The 18,622-nt window shown below is 35.3% G+C and overlaps 4 protein-coding genes across 8 annotated transcripts; 2 read left to right on the top strand and 2 right to left on the bottom strand.

Moving 5' to 3' along the window:
- The first annotated feature begins 225 nt into the window (after positions 1-225).
- LOC107645073 (uncharacterized) lies at positions 226-3,339 on the top strand. 3 transcript variants are annotated; one of them, XM_016349092.3, is made up of 6 exons: positions 226-427; positions 673-743; positions 1,032-1,137; positions 1,553-1,685; positions 2,153-2,305; positions 2,997-3,339. In XM_016349092.3, the coding sequence occupies exons 1-6, from the start codon at positions 351-353 to the stop codon at positions 3,021-3,023; spliced, it is 567 nt and encodes a 188-aa protein (XP_016204578.1). In that variant the 5' UTR covers positions 226-350; the 3' UTR covers positions 3,024-3,339. The 3 variants fall into 3 exon arrangements, with proteins under 3 accessions (XP_016204578.1, XP_088356539.1, XP_088356540.1); XM_088500413.1 differs by lacking the exon at positions 2,997-3,339 and adding an exon at positions 2,576-2,836; XM_088500414.1 differs by lacking the exon at positions 2,997-3,339 and adding an exon at positions 2,456-2,699.
- A 1,146-nt stretch (positions 3,340-4,485) lies between these two features.
- On the bottom strand, positions 4,486-7,847 carry LOC107645077 (D-isomer specific 2-hydroxyacid dehydrogenase family protein). Its single transcript, XM_016349103.3, has 9 exons — positions 7,429-7,847; positions 7,207-7,351; positions 7,003-7,130; positions 6,806-6,877; positions 6,293-6,422; positions 6,092-6,198; positions 5,706-5,747; positions 5,028-5,240; positions 4,486-4,813 (listed from the first exon to the last, which is right to left on the bottom strand). The coding sequence occupies exons 1-9, from the start codon at positions 7,648-7,650 to the stop codon at positions 4,745-4,747; spliced, it is 1,128 nt and encodes a 375-aa protein (XP_016204589.1). The 5' UTR covers positions 7,651-7,847; the 3' UTR covers positions 4,486-4,744.
- On the top strand, positions 7,784-15,356 carry MLH1 (MUTL-homolog 1). 2 transcript variants are annotated; one of them, XR_015900086.1, is made up of 16 exons: positions 7,784-8,299; positions 8,379-8,624; positions 8,839-8,973; positions 9,066-9,276; positions 9,998-10,146; positions 10,397-10,495; positions 10,800-10,866; positions 10,977-11,112; positions 11,783-11,877; positions 11,965-12,073; positions 12,354-12,519; positions 12,687-12,848; positions 13,184-13,355; positions 14,242-14,402; positions 14,825-14,998; positions 15,109-15,356. XR_015900086.1 is itself a non-coding variant. In XM_088500411.1 (15 exons), the coding sequence occupies exons 1-15, from the start codon at positions 8,045-8,047 to the stop codon at positions 14,867-14,869; spliced, it is 2,208 nt and encodes a 735-aa protein (XP_088356537.1). In that variant the 5' UTR covers positions 7,784-8,044; the 3' UTR covers positions 14,870-15,088. The 2 variants fall into 2 exon arrangements, 1 of the variants encoding a protein (XP_088356537.1); XM_088500411.1 differs by lacking the exon at positions 15,109-15,356 and having other exon boundaries at positions 14,825-15,088.
- Positions 15,357-15,700: 344 nt separating this feature from the next.
- Positions 15,701-16,752, bottom strand: LOC107645080 (uncharacterized). Of its 2 annotated transcripts, none has more exons than XM_016349108.3 (3): positions 16,138-16,752; positions 16,000-16,051; positions 15,701-15,926 (listed from the first exon to the last, which is right to left on the bottom strand). In XM_016349108.3, exons 1-3 carry the CDS (start codon positions 16,534-16,536, stop codon positions 15,814-15,816), a joined length of 564 nt encoding a protein of 187 aa, XP_016204594.1. In that variant the 5' UTR covers positions 16,537-16,752; the 3' UTR covers positions 15,701-15,813. The 2 variants fall into 2 exon arrangements, with proteins under 2 accessions (XP_016204594.1, XP_088356538.1); XM_088500412.1 differs by having other exon boundaries at positions 16,000-16,056; positions 16,142-16,695.
- Between the last annotated feature and the right edge of the window lie 1,870 nt (positions 16,753-18,622).

Raw genomic sequence — 18,622 nt, 5'->3', positions numbered from 1 at the left:
AAATTTTATATATGTATTTAATAATATAATACTATATTAATAAAAATAATATTATTTTATATTAATCGTGCGAATGATAATGTAAAAAAAAAAGAAAACGAATATAGTTAGTGTCTAAAACTTTTTATATTTATAGTGTATTAAAATTAAATTTATAATAAAATATAAAATAATTAATAAAATTTAATAAAAAAATATATATGCTAAGTTCAAGTTCTTTCCTTCCCAAAAAGAAAAAGAAAAAATTGTCTTATTTCTCTCTCTAACATTTTGGTGTGTATTGGAGCTGGGGTTTCCAATCCCGTGGCTCATCAAACTTCAAACCTCAAAGTTGAAATCTTTGGGCGAATATGGCGACTGGGAAGACGGGAATAACTAGTTGGTTCCAGAAGAAGATCACCGATCCTCTTATCTCGATTCTCCGAAGGTTCTGTTTCAAACTTATCTCCCTTTCTCGGCTCTGATCTGCTATTTATTTTTTGTGCATATGTAATCACTAGATGAGATCTGCTTCTGAATTTAAGAGAGAGATCCTTCAATGTTTATGACTATTCTTCACTCCAATCACAGAATAATCTGTGTTGAATATTGGTTATGCTAAGACGTTTCTGAAATGGAAATCTTTATCGGTTCATAGTATCTGAATTTCTTCTCGGGGCTGTTTGTTTACAGAGGTGCTGAGCCCAGTCAGCTGGCTTTCTCTGCTGCTCTTGGAATTACATTGGGAGTATTTCCTATATGTGGTATTTCTAATTAACCTACCTGCAATTCAATTCTTAGAATAAGCTGATTTAATTAAAGAGGAATGCTAGGGCCATCAGAATTTATTGTTTTTGGCCCTCATTTAGCCATTAATATTTAAAAGTGTGAGCTAAAGTATGTTGTTGGATTACTAGACTAAAAGGAATTGGATTGATTGCTAAAAGTGATGGCCAAAAACAATAAATCTGATGAGTGATGACCCTCTAGCATTTCTCTTAATTAAATTGTTCCCTACATTTTGTTAGACATGCTAATCTTTTTTCTAATAGGTGTCACTGTATTCCTCTGCGGGATCGTTATTGCATTGCTTGGCTCAAATTGCCATGCCCCAACTGTCATGCTTGCAAACTTCATTGCAACTCCAGTAGAGCTGAGGTATGCTGCATTCAATTCTAATATCTATTTGCATCCGCATTCCAGTGCCATGGTGAATCATTGTATTTGTATTTTGTTGTTCATGTGGTTGTTAGTAGAACCCGATAGTTTTGATTGATCTATGTGGTTGACTCTACCAACTGGGAACCCAGTGGTTTAGGAGTGATTAGTGGTTACTAGTGAGAAATTCAAGTTTACACTCCCTATCTATTTTGGATTAGTTTCATATTATAAGAAACATATATGTTGTTAGCCTTAAAACCAATGAAAAATGGCTGGGATACTTCTAATGTTGCTCGTATGCCTTCCCCCATTATGTCATGTGATGGATGTTTATTTTTGTAGTTTCTTATACATGCAGTTCTATCTTGATTCTATTATAGTGAGAATTATGGATATTCATTTGGCATTTCAGTCTCATTGTACCATTTTTACGCTTTGGTGAATTCATCTGTGGTGGACCTCATTTCACTTTAACATCTGATGCTTTGAAGAAAGTTCTTACTGGCAGAGCTTCACATGAAGTCCTATTAAGTATTGCTCATGCGGTAGGTACCACCATATCCTTCTTTTTTGGTATCTGTCTCAAGAAGACTAATAGTGGTTTATTTGCTTAATATATCAATTTCGGTCCTGTTTTTCAGAATATGATTGTGATATCCATTTTACATTAGTTGAACTGAGCTATATTACGAAAATGAATGGAGCTAATAGTGGGATGGATGCTTGAAATTCATATTATAATTATTAATCATGCGGAGAGTTGGGCTGCTTGTATTGTCTCCGTTGAAGTATTAAAACAATCATTGCTAATGTTATCACAATCACTTATGATATAGTACGATATTCTGTTTTACTAGCTTGTCAAATGAATTCATGTTTTTCTATTCACAATGAATTCCTCTCTGCTTGAGTTGCACTGTGATTTCTGCGTGATCCAACCTTCATTTCATTTTCAAAATTAAAATATTGATGACATATTAATAGTTATTTGTTTGTCGAAAACCTTTCCCAGCTATTAGGGTGGTTAGCTGCATCACCTGTTATTTTGGGAGCCCTATACATAGCACTTGTACCATGCTTCAAAGTTCTGGTCCAGAAGTTCTCATCTGTTCCTTCAAGTCCAAAGAAGCCGCTCCTCCGTCCACACTCAGAAGTTAGGCTGAAGGTAAGGGATGTCTGACAAAATAGTAACAAGGTCATAGTAACTTTTTCCACTCAATTACAGTTATAAGCCATTAATGTGTTCTTTCTTGATGAATTGAATTGTACATAATAATGCACAAATAATTAGAACTGTTTATATTATAATGCTAAGGTTGATGCTATTTTAAAGCATGTGGTTAACTTGCACTTGCACTGGAGAAAAATATGGGAAAGGTTGGTAGAGAGAGAAAAATTTATAGGTCAAAAGTAACAGGGCTTTCAAATTCTTCAGGTAGAAGGGGGTGATCTAAGATTTTGTAGGTTGTGGATAGCATTGTTAGTGCCCATGAAATACCAACCATAAAAGCAGGAAGGTTGTCCTTTTACCCTTTCTAAGGGTAAGAGTTGGTATTCTTACTTGGATTTCTCCATATCATCTTAAAATATTCTCTAATTATTTTTACTTTCTTTTTAAAAAGATATTAAATATCTTGTATGTTATTGGAAACTTGAATATTTTTTTTAATGCAAAACAGTTAGTTCCTTTTAATAATTAGAAGTATAGAAGCAGATGTATTCGCTACGATCAAAATCGTCCATGGCAATGTTCTCAGTTCTCAGAGTGACAATGTTCTCTATTATCTGTGTTGTTCTCAACATGACATCTTATGGAAGCTTTTAATCTAATGGTTCCTCTATATTAATATATACAGGAGATTGAGCAAGAGAAAGGCGAATGAGTTTAAAGCCGTCAGTGTTTCATTGATATGCTAGGGCCTATACTTGCATTCCTCCAAGATTAAGAACAATAAAATGAAGTCTTGTAGAATAAATAAAAGTCTTAACCAAATTAAATCCAACAAAAGAGGATAATTGTTTGGAGAGGAAACTCTTTTTTGGAGTACAAGTTAAGATAATTTTGTTTATTCTAGTTTTGATGTACAGTGAATAGTGATATAGGCTATTAGAACTTGTGTCACATTACGCGCTCTCACACTACCCCAATTTGGGTAATAGAGAGTACATATAGTTAATTGATTCCCTTCGTTACTATTCCATAGGCGAATACATTTGTAAATCACACCAATTAGGTCCTTATGGGACACATATATGGCAATTGGCAGAGATCCAGAAAGCATCTTCAGACAGCATAAACCATAAAATCGATGGACCAAAACCTTACTACTTGCTAATGTTCGGGGAGACCAAAGGCCACTTAAGATATAATGTAGAATATAATCAAAAGTCAAAACAAATCTTAAATGGCGCTTATTAGATTAGTATATATCCACGCAAAGTATAAATGGTCAACAGTATTTTAAATTTGGATAAGATTCTCTAAAGTAAAGAAAATGGTAAAGTAATAAAATGAGAAATTAATTCCTCTTAAATTAAGATAGTGTCTACATATTTTATGGAAATTACAAAAATAATAGTGATTACTTTTTCACTTTATCACTACTAATTTTCTCATTTTAGAGGATTCAAATTCTTTAAATTTTATTCGATAGTTGATTTTCTAAATTTTCATTTAATTAAACCACCTGTTTCTCCTCTTCTTACATTGAATTGGTTTTTGTACTTTTCGTCTTTCCTTTAAATTTCTGTTTCATTCAAATGTAGGGATTTTAAAAAAAGCTATAATTTTTAGAAACTAAACTTATTTGTGCGAGTTTTTAATATATTCAAAAATTGTATATCAAGATTTGTAGGATTTAAAATTCTACAATAGGTTTAAAATATAGCCTCTTTGTGAGAGTTCCAACTCCCCGCCCCAAACAAGTTTAGAATTTAGATAAATAAAAATTAACTATGTTAGATGTATACTAAAATATTGAAATGAATTAAACATATTATAATACAAAATAGATATTGAAATGAATTAAACAACTCATGTATTTATACATAAATACATAGTGACTAATTTTAGTGATTAATTTTAATATACAAATAATATTTTTAATAAAAATAATGTGCACACAAAAAAAAAATAATCACTAAATTAGCATAATATATATATATATATGAAATATTTAATTTATTTTTAATATGTATTTTATATTTCAATACATATTTTATACAAGTGATTGATATAGTAACTAATTTTTAGTGTATATATAATATGATTGTCAAATAAAACCCTCCACAAAGAAAAACAAAGTTTGGACAGAAAATTAAGGAAGAATATGATTGATAATTTGATTGAATGAAAATTTGAAGAATCAATTTAATTAACGAGTAAAATTTGAAAAAAATACTTTGACAATGTATTTCCCCACAACCAAATGTTGAAGAACAGTTGGTTCACTATAACAATAAAAGATCAACTAATGTCCAACACCAAATCACTAACTAGTCTCAGTTTTCTTATTTCATTATACAATACAATTTTGAAAGTGCTTCGACACCTCAAATTAACCTATTTGTGAAATAAGTAAATTGAAGACCAGTTTGCCGTAATTCAGTTGACTATCTCTATCCCTGTCAGAGGCTGCCCAGCATGAAGTTGAAGAACGACGTCACCGACAGCCTGCGCCAGATCAATTGGCATGAAAAGTTATGATTTTCACAGTACAAGTTTTCCTGCTTACTCTCTGACTCTCTCTTCCTCTCATGATAATAAATTATAATGGAATGTAATGGTTAGTGTGATCTAGAACAGTAATGTAAAACACAAAACAATTCCCAACGCAGCTAAAAATGACTTGTTACTGATCCAAGTCCAGATAATTGTGGAGACGTACCTTAGCCATGGTTCTATAAGAATGTTCAGTAACGCCAGCAACATGAGGAGTCATGATAACATTCTTAAATTTCAATATCTGATCATCAGGGTTGAATGGCTCATTCCAGGCAACATCAGTTCCTAGCCCTCCCAAATGGCCTGATTCAAGATGTTTGACCACAGCCTCATAGTCCATAAGACCGCCTCTAGCAATATTCACCAAAAGGGCACCCTACAATTATTAAATTGTATCATAATAGCCAGACATTAATGCATCAAATGCTAGATATACTTAAATCAAATGCTATTTTTCTTGCCTTTTCTCATTTATGGTACAAATTGATGATGCTACAGCAGGTGAACGCAATAATGGATTCACAATGAAACAAGAAGCAAAAGCTCTTGTTTCAGATGTTAGGACTCTTCTAGCTGAGCAAGTTCAGCAGTACATATAATATATTATCTAACCTATATGAAATAAATATCCAATTCTGCAACCATATCTTCCCATAGTACATCCTCTAATCTCTCAAGTTAGTATTTGTCTCCCATCTCTCTTTCAAGAATAAGATCGTCAACAAGAATTAACAATCAATTACAGACAAACTATTCTTTCTACTTAAGTGCATAATGAGCTGATCTAGCATATGAAGAGAAGTAAACAAACTACACAAGTTCATCTCCAATGATGACAAACCTTTTTCATGGAAGATATGAAATCATTGTTTATAATACCAGCCTGTAAAACAAAATCACATCCATGTCAATGAGTATCTAAACATCTATTAACTGAATCCAGGGTCCAAGACGGTATATTTACTACTAAAGAAAGGTATAATAGCAATCTCTGTTAAAGTAACCAAGGATCAAGGAAGATAGGACAGAACACGAATAAGAATGCCTGTTTACCAACTTAAAATATCATGTACCACCAAGAAAAACTCAGACATTGGAACCAACCATCTAATGTTCTAAAAACATTTTCACAGACTTCTTATACCTATAGTGAAATAAAAAGTGGAAGAAAACAAGCAAAAAGTAACGGAAATAATGAACAATGAAGGACTGGATAAAGCCATAAACCGTTTCACTGTTTAAACGTAAGCAGCAAACGATGATGTCAGCTTTCCTCACAAACTTGTACATATCTTCATGATTAACCCTCTCATCAACAAGATCATCCACATTACCTTCAACAAAATAATATGGAACACATCATGAAATAGAAGAACAAACTAGGATTGTTTATTATGTACTACTAGTCATAATCCACAGCAATCGTACTTCTGATTAATTTGCTAGTGTGCTGGGTGCATGAAGTCCAACTCCGCTTTGTGGCAATTACTTTTACACCAAATGGTCGCAATCGATGTGCCAAATCCATTCCAATGTTTCCAAATCCCAAAATGAATATCTACATTATCATGAAGTTTAGATTTCCACAAACAGTATATTCGATGATTGCTAAAACTACAGTCACACCAAGCGAGATATACAAATATGGAAAGTGAAAATATATTATCTTCAAGATTTATCTACACATGATACACACGTCTGTCATTTGACAATATGACAATAGTATCATATTATATATTTTCCCAAGCAACCTATCAAATTATATAATTTATTTAGAGAGAAACAGTAGACAGTAGACACTTAATTTTAACAATATGCACTAATGATGTCACCAGAAAGAAAAACAATATTCCATATAATGCAGGTAACGAGAAAAGAAGATAGCAAGTCCAAGGCATACAAAGATTTATTTGTCTTAAAGAGAAGAATCAATATACTAACTGTTTTCCCAAGTAAGGTTTCAGTAATTGGCTCTCCAAGCTTCCTCTGTTGTATGGAAATTTGCAGTTCATTCTGCAAGAAGAATATTTTTTGGCTCCAAAAGATTAAACAGCCTTTTGATGCAAATGCATGGAATGTAAAGAATTGTCATCAAAACAGGAGGGAACTTTTAGTTTTCAAAATGGAAGGTGGCATACTTGCTTTCGGAGGAGACCCAACATTAAATATATGGCCATTTCTGCGCATGAAGCAGAATTTCCTGTAGCATGACTTTGGATCCTAGCAACTTTGATTCCGTGCTTGGTGGCAGCTTCAACATCAACGCCTACCTTGTTGAAATAGGTGAGTAAAAGGGGTTGAAGCACGGAGAGAGTAAATTGGGCAAGTAGAGAAAGTAGTACCTTCGATACCAACACCATACTGCATTATAAGCTGCATCCGAGCTGCACGAGAAATAATATGTGAATCAAGCTTCATGCTTTTAACTATGCAGACGTGATAGTTGGGAATTGCTTGGGGCACATGTTCGAGAGGGAGAACATCAACCTACATAGGTATTACTATTAAGAGATACAGTAGCAGTAGTATATGAGATGAATAAAGGAAGGTATCGTAGGAGCGACCTTGATAAATGAATGGCTCTGCAAATATTGTGTCGTATATTCATGGGAAGCAGGGAAATGGGGTCCGCAAAAGAGAACACGAGTGATGCGTTGTTCCCCAGCAGCAGAAGCGTTGGTGTCCATGGGAGGAGTGTGATGACGATGGCGATGGCGCGGTCGCGTGAGCCGTGAGGCCAATTCGCAGCGGATACACGACCTCACCCTCCACGTGCTACTCTGCATCAATATCGATATCGATCCCAAACTATCTTATATTAATATCAAATTCTTCAACATGAATCTTAGCTTAGGGCTCCTTTATTTCCAGGAAGGAACTTGACTATAATATAATATTTGAATTGAATTGAATAATGCTGCTGTTAATCTGTTATGTGTCCTCCGGCGGCGCACTGCACACAAAAATTATATTTGTACTAATTAAGTTAAATATATTGTCTTACAGAGCCATATGGGTTTACATTTTACAACTAACGGGCCGGGCCAGGCCCTAACCTAAGTTACAACTTCTGAAGCCAAGAACGGTACAATTATTCCCTCCAAAATAAAAGCAGGGAGGGCGCTAGTATTGAGGAACAACCAGTAACCCTTGTCACGTCAGTTGCGAGTGTCGATAGACATGGAGATTGAACACGAAGAATCACCGGTACCACCACCAGAAGAAGAAGAAGCGAAGGAGCCACCGAGAATCCAGCGGCTGAGCGAGTCAGTGGTGAACCGAATAGCGGCTGGGGAGGTTATCCAGCGTCCTGTTTCTGCAGTGAAGGAGCTGGTCGAGAACAGCCTCGACGCCCACTCCACCTCCATCAACCTCCTCGTGAAGGACGGCGGCCTCAAGCTCATCCAAGTCTCCGACGACGGCCACGGAATTAGAGTATCTCCCTCCCTCTCTCTAATCCAATTTACTAACTAATTAATCAGTCACAACAAAAATGATTTGCTTAACTTGTTAGTTGGAGGACCTGCCAATATTGTGCGAGAGGCACACGACCTCCAAGTTGTCTGCGTTCGAGGACTTGCAGTCCATAAAGTCCATGGGCTTCCGTGGAGAGGCCCTCGCTAGCATGACCTACGTCGCCCATGTCACCGTCACCACCATCACCAAAGGCCAGCTGCATGGTTACAGGGTCTCCTATAGAGATGGTCTCATGGAGAATGAACCCAGGCCTTGTGCCGCCGTTAAAGGAACACAGATTATGGTACTCCCAATTCCCATCCTTCTTTCTTTTCCCCCTCAACTTCACTGAGCCTTTTATATCAGTTTTCCTTCAACTTTTGAATGTTGTTGCATGTAAACACGATATTTTCTACAGTATTTGATATTAATAGTTCATTCCTCAATGTTAACAGTCAACGTGCAGATTTCACTAAACTAGTTGTAATTCTAATTGATGTTTGCGCTTGTGTTATTAGGTGGAGAATCTTTTCTACAACATGGCTGCAAGGAGGAAGACATTACAAAACGCTTCTGATGATTATTCTAAGATTGTCGACTTAATAAGTCGGTTTGCTATTCAGCACATTAATGTCAGTTTTTCTTGCAGAAAGGTTGGTCTTTACCGCCCTAGAACTAGAACTTATATACTGCAATCATCTAAGCCACATTGTAATGTCAATGTATGTAATTCTTTTACAATCAGCATGGAGCTACTAGAGCAGATGTCCACACAGTTGCCACATCTTCTAGACTTGATGCCATCAGATCTGTTTATGGCATCTCTGTTGCACGCAATCTGATGAAAATTGAAGCTTCAGACAACAATCCAGCTACTTCAATTTTTGAAATGCAGGGTTACATGTCCAATGCAAATTATGCTTCCAAGAAAATCACTATGGTGCTTTTTATCAATGGTATATTTTATCTGTACAACATTAACTGGCGATTTTCAAAATTTTGAGGTGTTTATTGTTTTCAATAAACCCTCTTGTCATTAGCAGTATATGGTGCCAGAGAATTTGTTTCATTAGTTATTGTGACATGATTCATTTGAGTCTCATGTTTTTTTTTTCCCTAATGAAAATACCCTTTTCTTTTGGGTCAAAATGAAAGGGAAAAATAAAGTGTCCTTTACCAGCTCATGTTTTCAACCCTAGACTGGATTAGTATACTAGATGAAGGGAAACTATTAAATGGTAAAGTTAATTGTTAGGTTAACTGGTCTACTTTGAATATCTGAAAAAATGAAAGTATGCATAACTGACAGAGGTATTTACGAAAGTAGCTACAGTCTGTGGGATATTTGGGCCGTTATTAGTATTTTCTTTTTTATTTATGAAGTTTATATTTGCTAATAACATAATCTTATATTCAATTTACTATGAGTAAAATATAACTGGTTGCTCTGTCTTTTCTCTTTTGCTATATCTCACTTGTCCTCTCATCTCAGTGTGTTCTAGAAACTTGCACTATTCTGGAGAATATCAAAATTGAATCAGGGAGTTAATTTTATGTTATATATTACTAAGTTTTATTGCTGTGCATTTAAATTTCTTCTTTGGAAAATGTATTTGTATCTTCCATGAGCTACTTGTTTGTAGATTCTCATGAAATTGTTTGTATTCATGTTTTCAGATAGATTGGTTGAATGCTCAGCATTGAAGAGAGCTATTGAAATTGTTTATGCAGCAACATTGCCAAAAGCATCTAAACCTTTTATATATATTTCAATTGTTTTACCACCTGAAAATGTTGATGTCAATGTGCATCCGACAAAGAGAGAGGTAAAACTATCATTAAAACTTTGTTTGTCCTAATTAATTAAAGTGTTCCATTTAATTAACTTTTGATGATGATAATATAAGCCTTCTGAACTGCACATGTTTCTCCATACCCATCCTTTGTTTTCCTCTCTTGGTTTCAGTTTTTGATAATCTTTTACTTTAGTGTATTTCCGATAAACGGTTATACTGTAGACCTACTGAAAACATGCAAATGAAACTTCATCATTTTCTTAATCATATTTCTGGATAGGTCAGCCTTTTAAACCAGGAAGTTATCATTGAGAAGATACAGTCAGTGATTGAATCAAGATTGAGGAGTTCCAATGAGACAAGGACATACCAAGAACAGGTATTTTTTAGCATATTGAATTTCATTCTTTCAACTGAAATTAGTGAAAGCAGGTGAAAGTCTTCTGTTTAATCCTCAAGCACTATGATTTGTAGTTATATTATGCCTACAGATTGCTCGGTTTATGCATTTGCAACTTGTCAATTTGGATTTTAACCCCCCCTTAAAAAAAATTGAAGTCATTCTTTGGATGAAGAATTATGATATGTCATGTATGCAGAGTCTGTCTTTTATTTATGTTTTATAAATTACAATCACTCAAAACCTGCATTTTCTTTGCATATTTTGCCTCATGTCTGTGTAGGCAGCTGATCAATGTTCTCTGTCTCGTATTACTAGCAAGGAGGCTAACCTCATCCCTTTGCCAATGGGTATAAGAAATTCTTCTTCTTTCTTTTTAGGTTATCCTCTGCAACTGTCAATTTTTTTATAATTGATTGATTATCATCATCACTATTATTATTATTATTATTCATGGTAGGTTCAAGATCACAGAAGGTTCCAGTGCATAAGTTGGTTAGAACAGATTCATTAGATCCTGCAGGAAGATTACATGCCTACATCCAAACCAAGCTTGATGGACATCTTGAAAAGAGAGCTACTTTGAATGCAGTAAGGTGATCCCCATTTTCTTCTTGTACCTTTTCCCATATGTAGCAAGCTTCAAGCTAATACTTTGGCTTTAAATTGATTTCTAGATGCAGTGATTTCATAGTCCTTTCTTGATGTTTAACTTTCTTTGAACCCCTTAATCTGCATTTGTTTTTGGTAAATTTTATTACATTCTTTTAGGCTTTGCAGCATTCATCATTTTATTTGAGCAGGGCCTATTTGCTACCCAAGTGTAGAATCTCAAAGTATCTAAAGTATACACCTTATAAACTTGATACAACCATTTAGACAAGGATGGAAAGTGTGGGTGGGGGGTTCTATGAATAATAATAGTTAAATTGTCAAACTTAATTCCTTCCCTGCTTCCGCGTATTTGTGTTTGAAGTTTGTTATTTGATTTAGTCTTATTTTCATATTAACGACTTGTAGTTGAGTTTCTGTATAATTGTTGAATATGTTTTCTTCTCTTTTTCTTAACATTCTTCTAAGTTCTATGGAATGCTTGGACTTGCATGAATAATCAAAACCTCCTTAGATAATTGGATTGAGAGGAATATATAAGCTATGGGCTCTCGAATTTCCCCCTTCTCTTTCTGTCTCATATATAAAGCTTTTTAGTTTGAATTAGGTCCCAATCCCTCTATGTGACAAAGAAGTTGTGTTGTCCCTTCTTAGGAACTCAATTCGACAAAGAAGGAACCCAAAAGATTCTACAGATCTAACTAGCGTCCAACAGCTTCTTGATGATATCAATAGCAACTGTCACCCAAGTTTGTATCTACCTTACTCATAATAATGACTCCATTTTGTGATGTATGTTGATGTCAAAAATGTTTCACTGGGTATCAACTTTATAGGCATGATGGACATTGTAAGGCACTGTACATATGTTGGAATGGCAGATGATGTTTTCGCTTTGCTGCAGCATAATACTCATCTTTATCTTGCTAATGTTGTAAACTTGAGGTAGGCATGTGTTTTTTTAAAGTATATGTTAAGTAACTTTTATAGCATATGAATGTTGAAACAAATTTGATTTAAGATTTTCTTGTGAAGCCCTTATAAAGTATGATTTGATATGTTTCCAGATTGTGATACATAGTTTTTGACCATGCTACTAGAGATTTACTAGTTTATGATCAATTAAGTCAGATATATAAAATTGTTTATGGGCCTTTACCTAATACTTTAAGCTCAAAGGGTCAAAGGGAGTGGTATTTGATGCTCTTTGTTTAATTATTTGCAGCAAAGAGCTTATGTATCAGCAAGTTCTTAGCCGTTTTGGCCAATTCAATGCTATACAACTAAGTGATCCAGCCCCCTTGAAAGACTTGATTATCTTGGCACTGAAGGAAGAGGATTTAGTTTCAGAATGTAATGATGATGACAACTTGAAGGAGAAGATTGCAGAAGTAACCCCCCCCCCCACCCCACCCGCGCGTGCACGCGCTGGTTTTAGATCTGTGCCAGTTTTATGAATGCTACAATATATTGTGCAACCATATTTGCCTATCATAGTTCCCTATTGAATCTTTGTTGTTGATATAAATATATGGGTATTTCTTTCCCTTTGCTTCAGATGAACACAGAACTGCTGAAACAAAAGGCTGAAATGTTGGACGAGTATTTTGGAATTCATATTGACAAACATGGAAACATTTCTAGACTTCCTGTGATACTTGACCAGTATACACCTGACATGGATCACATCCCTGAGTTTGCTCTTTGCTTAGGCAATGATGTAGGTTATAGCCCTTCCCCCTTCCTCCAAGTCTCTCCTCTATTTTCACCTGTTTATGGAAAATTATCTTATTTCCTTTTCTCAGTATTTTCTGAACCATCAATATTATTAGCAGCTGTTACTTCAGTTTATACGATCAAAAGATTGTAGCATCTATGAATTTGTTGTTTATTTTGATTACATTCTTTGTAATAAAGTGCATTCCTCTTCATCCTTTTGTTATTCCATTGAATTCATTGCCAGTTGAATGTAGTCGATAGTGTTTGTCGATCATATCTATTTTTTTTTTCTCACCAAAACATGCTGAAACATTGTCATATATGTTTTCCCGATAGGTTAATTGGGAAGATGAAAGGAATTGCATTCAGGCAGTTGCAGCTGCTCTGGGAAATTTCTATGCAATGCATCCACCAATGTTACCCAATCCATCTGGCAAGGGTTTGCTTTTTTATAAGAAGAGGAAAATGCTCGATAGTTGTGCGGAGGGGAATACCTGTGATGTTGTTGGTATGACTTCACACTTGTTCCTTTCTGGATCACCCACGTCCACTGATGCTTTGTAATGTAAAGAAAAATAAAATCTGCTGAACAGTGCCTTTTGGTCAACTGATTCTTTTTGAAAGTGTTTGAGGTTTAAGTGGTTTCACATAGCAGTTGTTAAATCATATCAGCATGCAAATATGTGCCACATGACAATACTATCCAGCATTTTATACCTTGCATTTACTTCCATGTCATGCATTATCATAGAGCAAGGTCTCCTCTAACGAAGACCCAATGTCCTCCTTGTAGAGTTTAGGTCTATAGGAGATGCTGACCATTAATAAATACCTTGATCAGTCTATATTGAGTCTTATACCATACTACTGTTTTAGGAGGCTTCTTTAGTTGGTGGTTATGATGAGCTTCCCTGCTTATCAGTTAGTGCTAGTTGGTAGAAGACACAACACTTGACAGTCAGTATAAGAGCAATGTCTAGTTTGTTTACTTTCAAATAACCCAACTTCCTTACCGGTCTCCTATATCTGGGTCATAGGTGAACAAACAAAACATCGAGGAGTGAAATATTGTTTTGATAAATGTTATTAGAGATTTATGTCCAAATGATCTTAGAGTTTGATATTTGTCACCCTCTGTTCAAATTGAAAATTTGATTACACCGGCCTTCACCCCATTTAAAATTCAGCCTAGTTCAAATTTTCTTTCAAATTCAACCTGGTTTAAAATTGCTGGTTCCTAATTGGGATTTGGGAAGAAAAAATGAAAGCTATCATTACAAAATAATCTCCTAGGGAGGTGTCTTGTGATGTTGACATGGCTATGAATTTTATTCTTCCATTATTTGTGCAAGTTTCTGCTTATTTTTATTAAGCTCCAAGCTACGTTGTGTCAGGGAGTGACGTGATCAATGATAAAGTTGAGCAAGAACTGCTTTCTGAAGCTGAGACTGCATGGACACAGCGTGAATGGTCAATACAACATGTGCTTTTTCCTTCCATGAGACTCTTTCTAAAACCACCTGTCTCTATGGCTACAGATGGAACCTTTGTTCGGGTAATGTACATACTTTTTTTTATTTAATAATTCAATAAATGATATCTATTGATCATCGTTAGCATTTACGCCATGCAAATTTCATCCTCCATATGTCACTACCGCAAGAAGTATTTCCTTTTTTTCATTTTAAAGAGCCACATGATGATATTTTTTATTAACTGAACAACAGATTTGTTTAGTGTTAATAATTTTGTTTTGTATTTTTAATGATAAATTCATGTTTTAGAATTGAAAATATAACGTCATAATTGTTGTTGTGTGGCCTAATTTTCCTATCGGTTGAATGAGCCAAGAACTAATTATTGATAGACGATCTTTGTGATGTGAAGAAACGTACAATTCAATCTTAGAAAAGGAATTTGACTACTGCCATTATCTATTTCGTTTATTGATATTTTGTGTCTTTAAACTTTATGCAGGTAGCTTCATTGGAGAAACTATACAAGATTTTTGAAAGATGCTAGGCAACCATATGGATTGTTGCTCTCTGCGATATCCTCTTTAATATTGTGCTCTTGTGAATATGTAACTATAGTATTCAGGGAGCTCGTCTCAAAGATTTCCTTAGGGAGCTCGTCTCAAAGATTTCCTTGGTCTGGTGATTCTGAATCATGTTTCTTGTAAAGTACTTTCGAATGTAAAAAGCATTTTGAGAACAATTGAATTGGATGTGTTCTTGTGTATTACTTTCATGTCATTGCAGCTAGCCAGCCAAGAACGAACGATTCTGACATCCTGCTTTGTGGTCATTCTTCGAGCAGCCAATCCTAATGTTGGATAAATACTTCCGGTTTTGTTATGCAGCTAACGTTTACCATTGAATTTTGTTGATATATATAAGGATTGACCAAGGATTCCTTTGTTTGAAGTAAGGAACTTTCTTAGAATGTAAAATGTAAATATAATATCCCATCACACACCGTGTAATGTACAAAAATCAATTGCTTTGCTGAATGTGTCTCATATTAATATACTCAGATTTTTAGATTATTTCCAAATCCCGATTAGTAACTTACTTCTATCAAGTATCGTGTATCAACAACATAATAGGTTATAAGTTGTAACCTGAAAGTAATTTGCAGTTCAGCTTTAGCGGGTCGTGAAATTATAGGGGAACATATTTGGTCAGATGGAATGAAGGGAGAATTTGGGTGGATCGCCTCACAACTTCTACATGTTGTGTGGGTTCGAATGAAACGATACTCCCAACTGGGTACGGACTACGGAGGCTCTATATTCTATACTAGGAGAAATGCATTTCCAAGAGAAAATAAAAGTGTAAAGGAAGATGACGGTTTAACAAACGCAACAATGACTGAAATGTGTTTGTTTTGTTTTGGTACACGAAATAAGCTTGCAGTATCACTATTTGAAATATGTACAAAAAGATGATGGAGGCAGGCAGCGATCAGGAACCACCGTGGCGGAGATAGAGTACTGATCTATAAAGGGCAGCAACGTGCAGGAAACAGATGAGCACAATGAGCAGATCATCCAAGAGTCCAACTATTCCTAATATCCCTGCCAGAAATGTGATATAATATAAATGACAGTTACTATCTACAAAACAGAAAGAAATAATTTCTTTTAATACCTTCTGGAATGATGTCTATAGGGCTGATGATGTACACAACACTTAGTATCATCTGCATAAACAAACAAGACTTGGCTTGAGATCAAGAGCAGAAAATCGCATCGAATTTGGTAAAGAAGATACGATATGATACTTAACTGCAATGTAGACGCGAGCTCGAATGACAAGTGGAAGGGATCTGCGAGGATCGGAGAAGTCCTGGAGAAGCCGACGCAGTAGGAATGGAAGATCTTGCAATCGCTGAAGAAGCCCGCCCTCACGCTCACCGAACAAGCGATTGTATCTCTGGATCTTGTCAAGAGCGTTAGCAACCTCGGGGTCGTGGCGGTGGCTGAGGGAGTCGTCGGTGGGGACGAGGAGAGTGATAGGACGGCGGCAGAGGGGGCACTTGCAGGGCTGCACGGCGGATCCGTGGTGCCAGACGAGCATGATGCAGTTGGCGCAGAACCAGTGACAGCAGTTGGATTGGCACGGAGTGTTGAAGTTCCCATGGCACACCGAGCACATATCGTTCGCAGGAGGACCAGGACCCTCCATTCTCTCTTCTCTTCGCCTTCCCTTTCTTTTCCTACGCTACAACTTCAACCGCCTCTCCCCTTTCACCTAATTCCGATCCTTTCTATCAGTTTTCTTTATAATATTTCTTTCTTTTATACTTGGCCTCTTGGCCATTAGGCTTAGCTCATTTTCCTCCCATCCTTCCTTGTGAACACTACCGATTTTTTTTTTTCCCTTCAAAGTATGCTCATCTTAGGATTTTCTAAATTGTAATCTACTAACTAACTAATAGTAATAAGCCCATTCTTTTGTTTTGCACCGTATTTTCTAATTTGACAGATCAAGCATTAATTTATCGCGGGACCAAATTTCATTTAAAGATTTGTCGCTCGTCAATGAGTTGTTGTCATTCCGTGGTAACTCTTGTACTCTACTTCCTAAGTGGAGACTCTACCATAACCTAAACCATATAATTCCTCTTATCACATCTGGTTGTGTATCCTCAACTCCCAACCTTGAAAATTCAACATAGGCTCTTGCTATTTTCTTTACTCTTTTTTGTTTTTTGCTAAATGGACAAAGCCATTATGGACTCTTTGTTTTTGTACATGACTATCATTATAATATGTTTCGTTATTGTTCGTGTGGGCCTTTGTCTCATATGTCGCATCTTACCCAAATACATGCTAAAATGGTGCAAAAATAGAAGGACGAACATGTATAATGAATCCTCAAGTCAACGGCCAGTGGTGGAGCCTTGTTGAACGGAAGGGACAATGGCCCAAGTCCAAACTTTAATTTTTAATTATATAAAATTTTAGTTTAACAAATATGAAATACCAAAAAAAAAAATTTGTTTAACATCTTTTTAGTTGATCGAATAGTCAATTTATTTGTCTGTTTAAACTTTGTATATGTAACAATTCATTGACCAACGACAACCAAAACAAATAAAATTTAAATTTGTGATCAATTAATTCTTGAACTACGAAATAGGGGATATCATGGTCAAATTAATATATATAATTTTTGTTTTGATCTCCTTTTCATTACAAAATTAAGTTTTGGTCTTTTTCTTAAAATTCAATCTAATTTCGTCCTTGTGCACACATGAACTCATTTATCTCTATTTTTGAAAGAGTAGGAAATCGGGATTCCCTATATATTTTTTATAATATAATGTCACACTTGTCTTATTATATGGTACATGCCGTTTTTGTTTACAGTATATATAAATGGACCATGATCATTCATTCTTTTATATTTTTATTGTTTTCTTAATGAAATTGTAGAAGAAAATAAAATGTTGGGTTTCATTTCCAAGTGTCCTGTCCTGTGCCTGGTAGCTTATATAGCGTTTAATTAAAGACCAAAATGCTAAAGCAGGAGTATACAATCTCCAATGCATGGCATCAAGATCACTACTGCTTATGCCAATGTGTTTCAAGTTACTCTAATACTATACTGTGTTTGAAAGAATAACTAATGTAGGTACTAGTTGTAGTAGAGGGATCCGGGGAGTAAAATAAATGTTTGAACAATTCAATAAGCGAAGGCATATTTACCGTAAGAATATGATATGATGGAGAAGAGTATTAAATTAAAGAAAGAAAAGTTATAGGCAGTCCATACGTTTTGCAAGTGACACATAAGGAACCGCATTATTGTCGGATCTTCTAGATCCGATCTTCTGAACTTGCTCCCATTTTGTCGCTGAAACAATTAGTGAGTTCCTAGCTCAATTCACTGAAGTACAGCACTACTAGTATACTATATACACTTGAATTGTGGCCATCTGGCATTACACGTTTACATTATCATCCTAATTTCTTACCTAAACATTATTCTCTCCCACACCCTCGGAACCATGACTAATTCAGCAACGAACTGATGCACCATTATTTAAATTGGCTGAATGTTGACTACCATCCAGTAATATTTAATTCCATTTCCTTTACCATTCTTGGACAAACCCGGAGAATATCGAAGGAGATATCACTTGGAGCCAGCTTTACTAATGGTATACTATTCTCGCCGATATCGATCATCCAATTATTGTAGTAATTCTTCGCTCTCTTAAGATTCATTATTAATTATATTATACTAATTCTCAACGTATATACCC

Source organism: Arachis ipaensis, chromosome B9 (assembly GCF_059453495.1).
Source record: "Arachis ipaensis isolate K30076 ecotype BB chromosome B9, ASM5945349v1, whole genome shotgun sequence".
Taxonomy (NCBI): domain Eukaryota; kingdom Viridiplantae; phylum Streptophyta; class Magnoliopsida; order Fabales; family Fabaceae; genus Arachis; species Arachis ipaensis.
The sequence above is the reverse complement of the archived record's forward strand: the minus strand, read 5'-3'. Positions and strand labels throughout refer to the sequence as shown.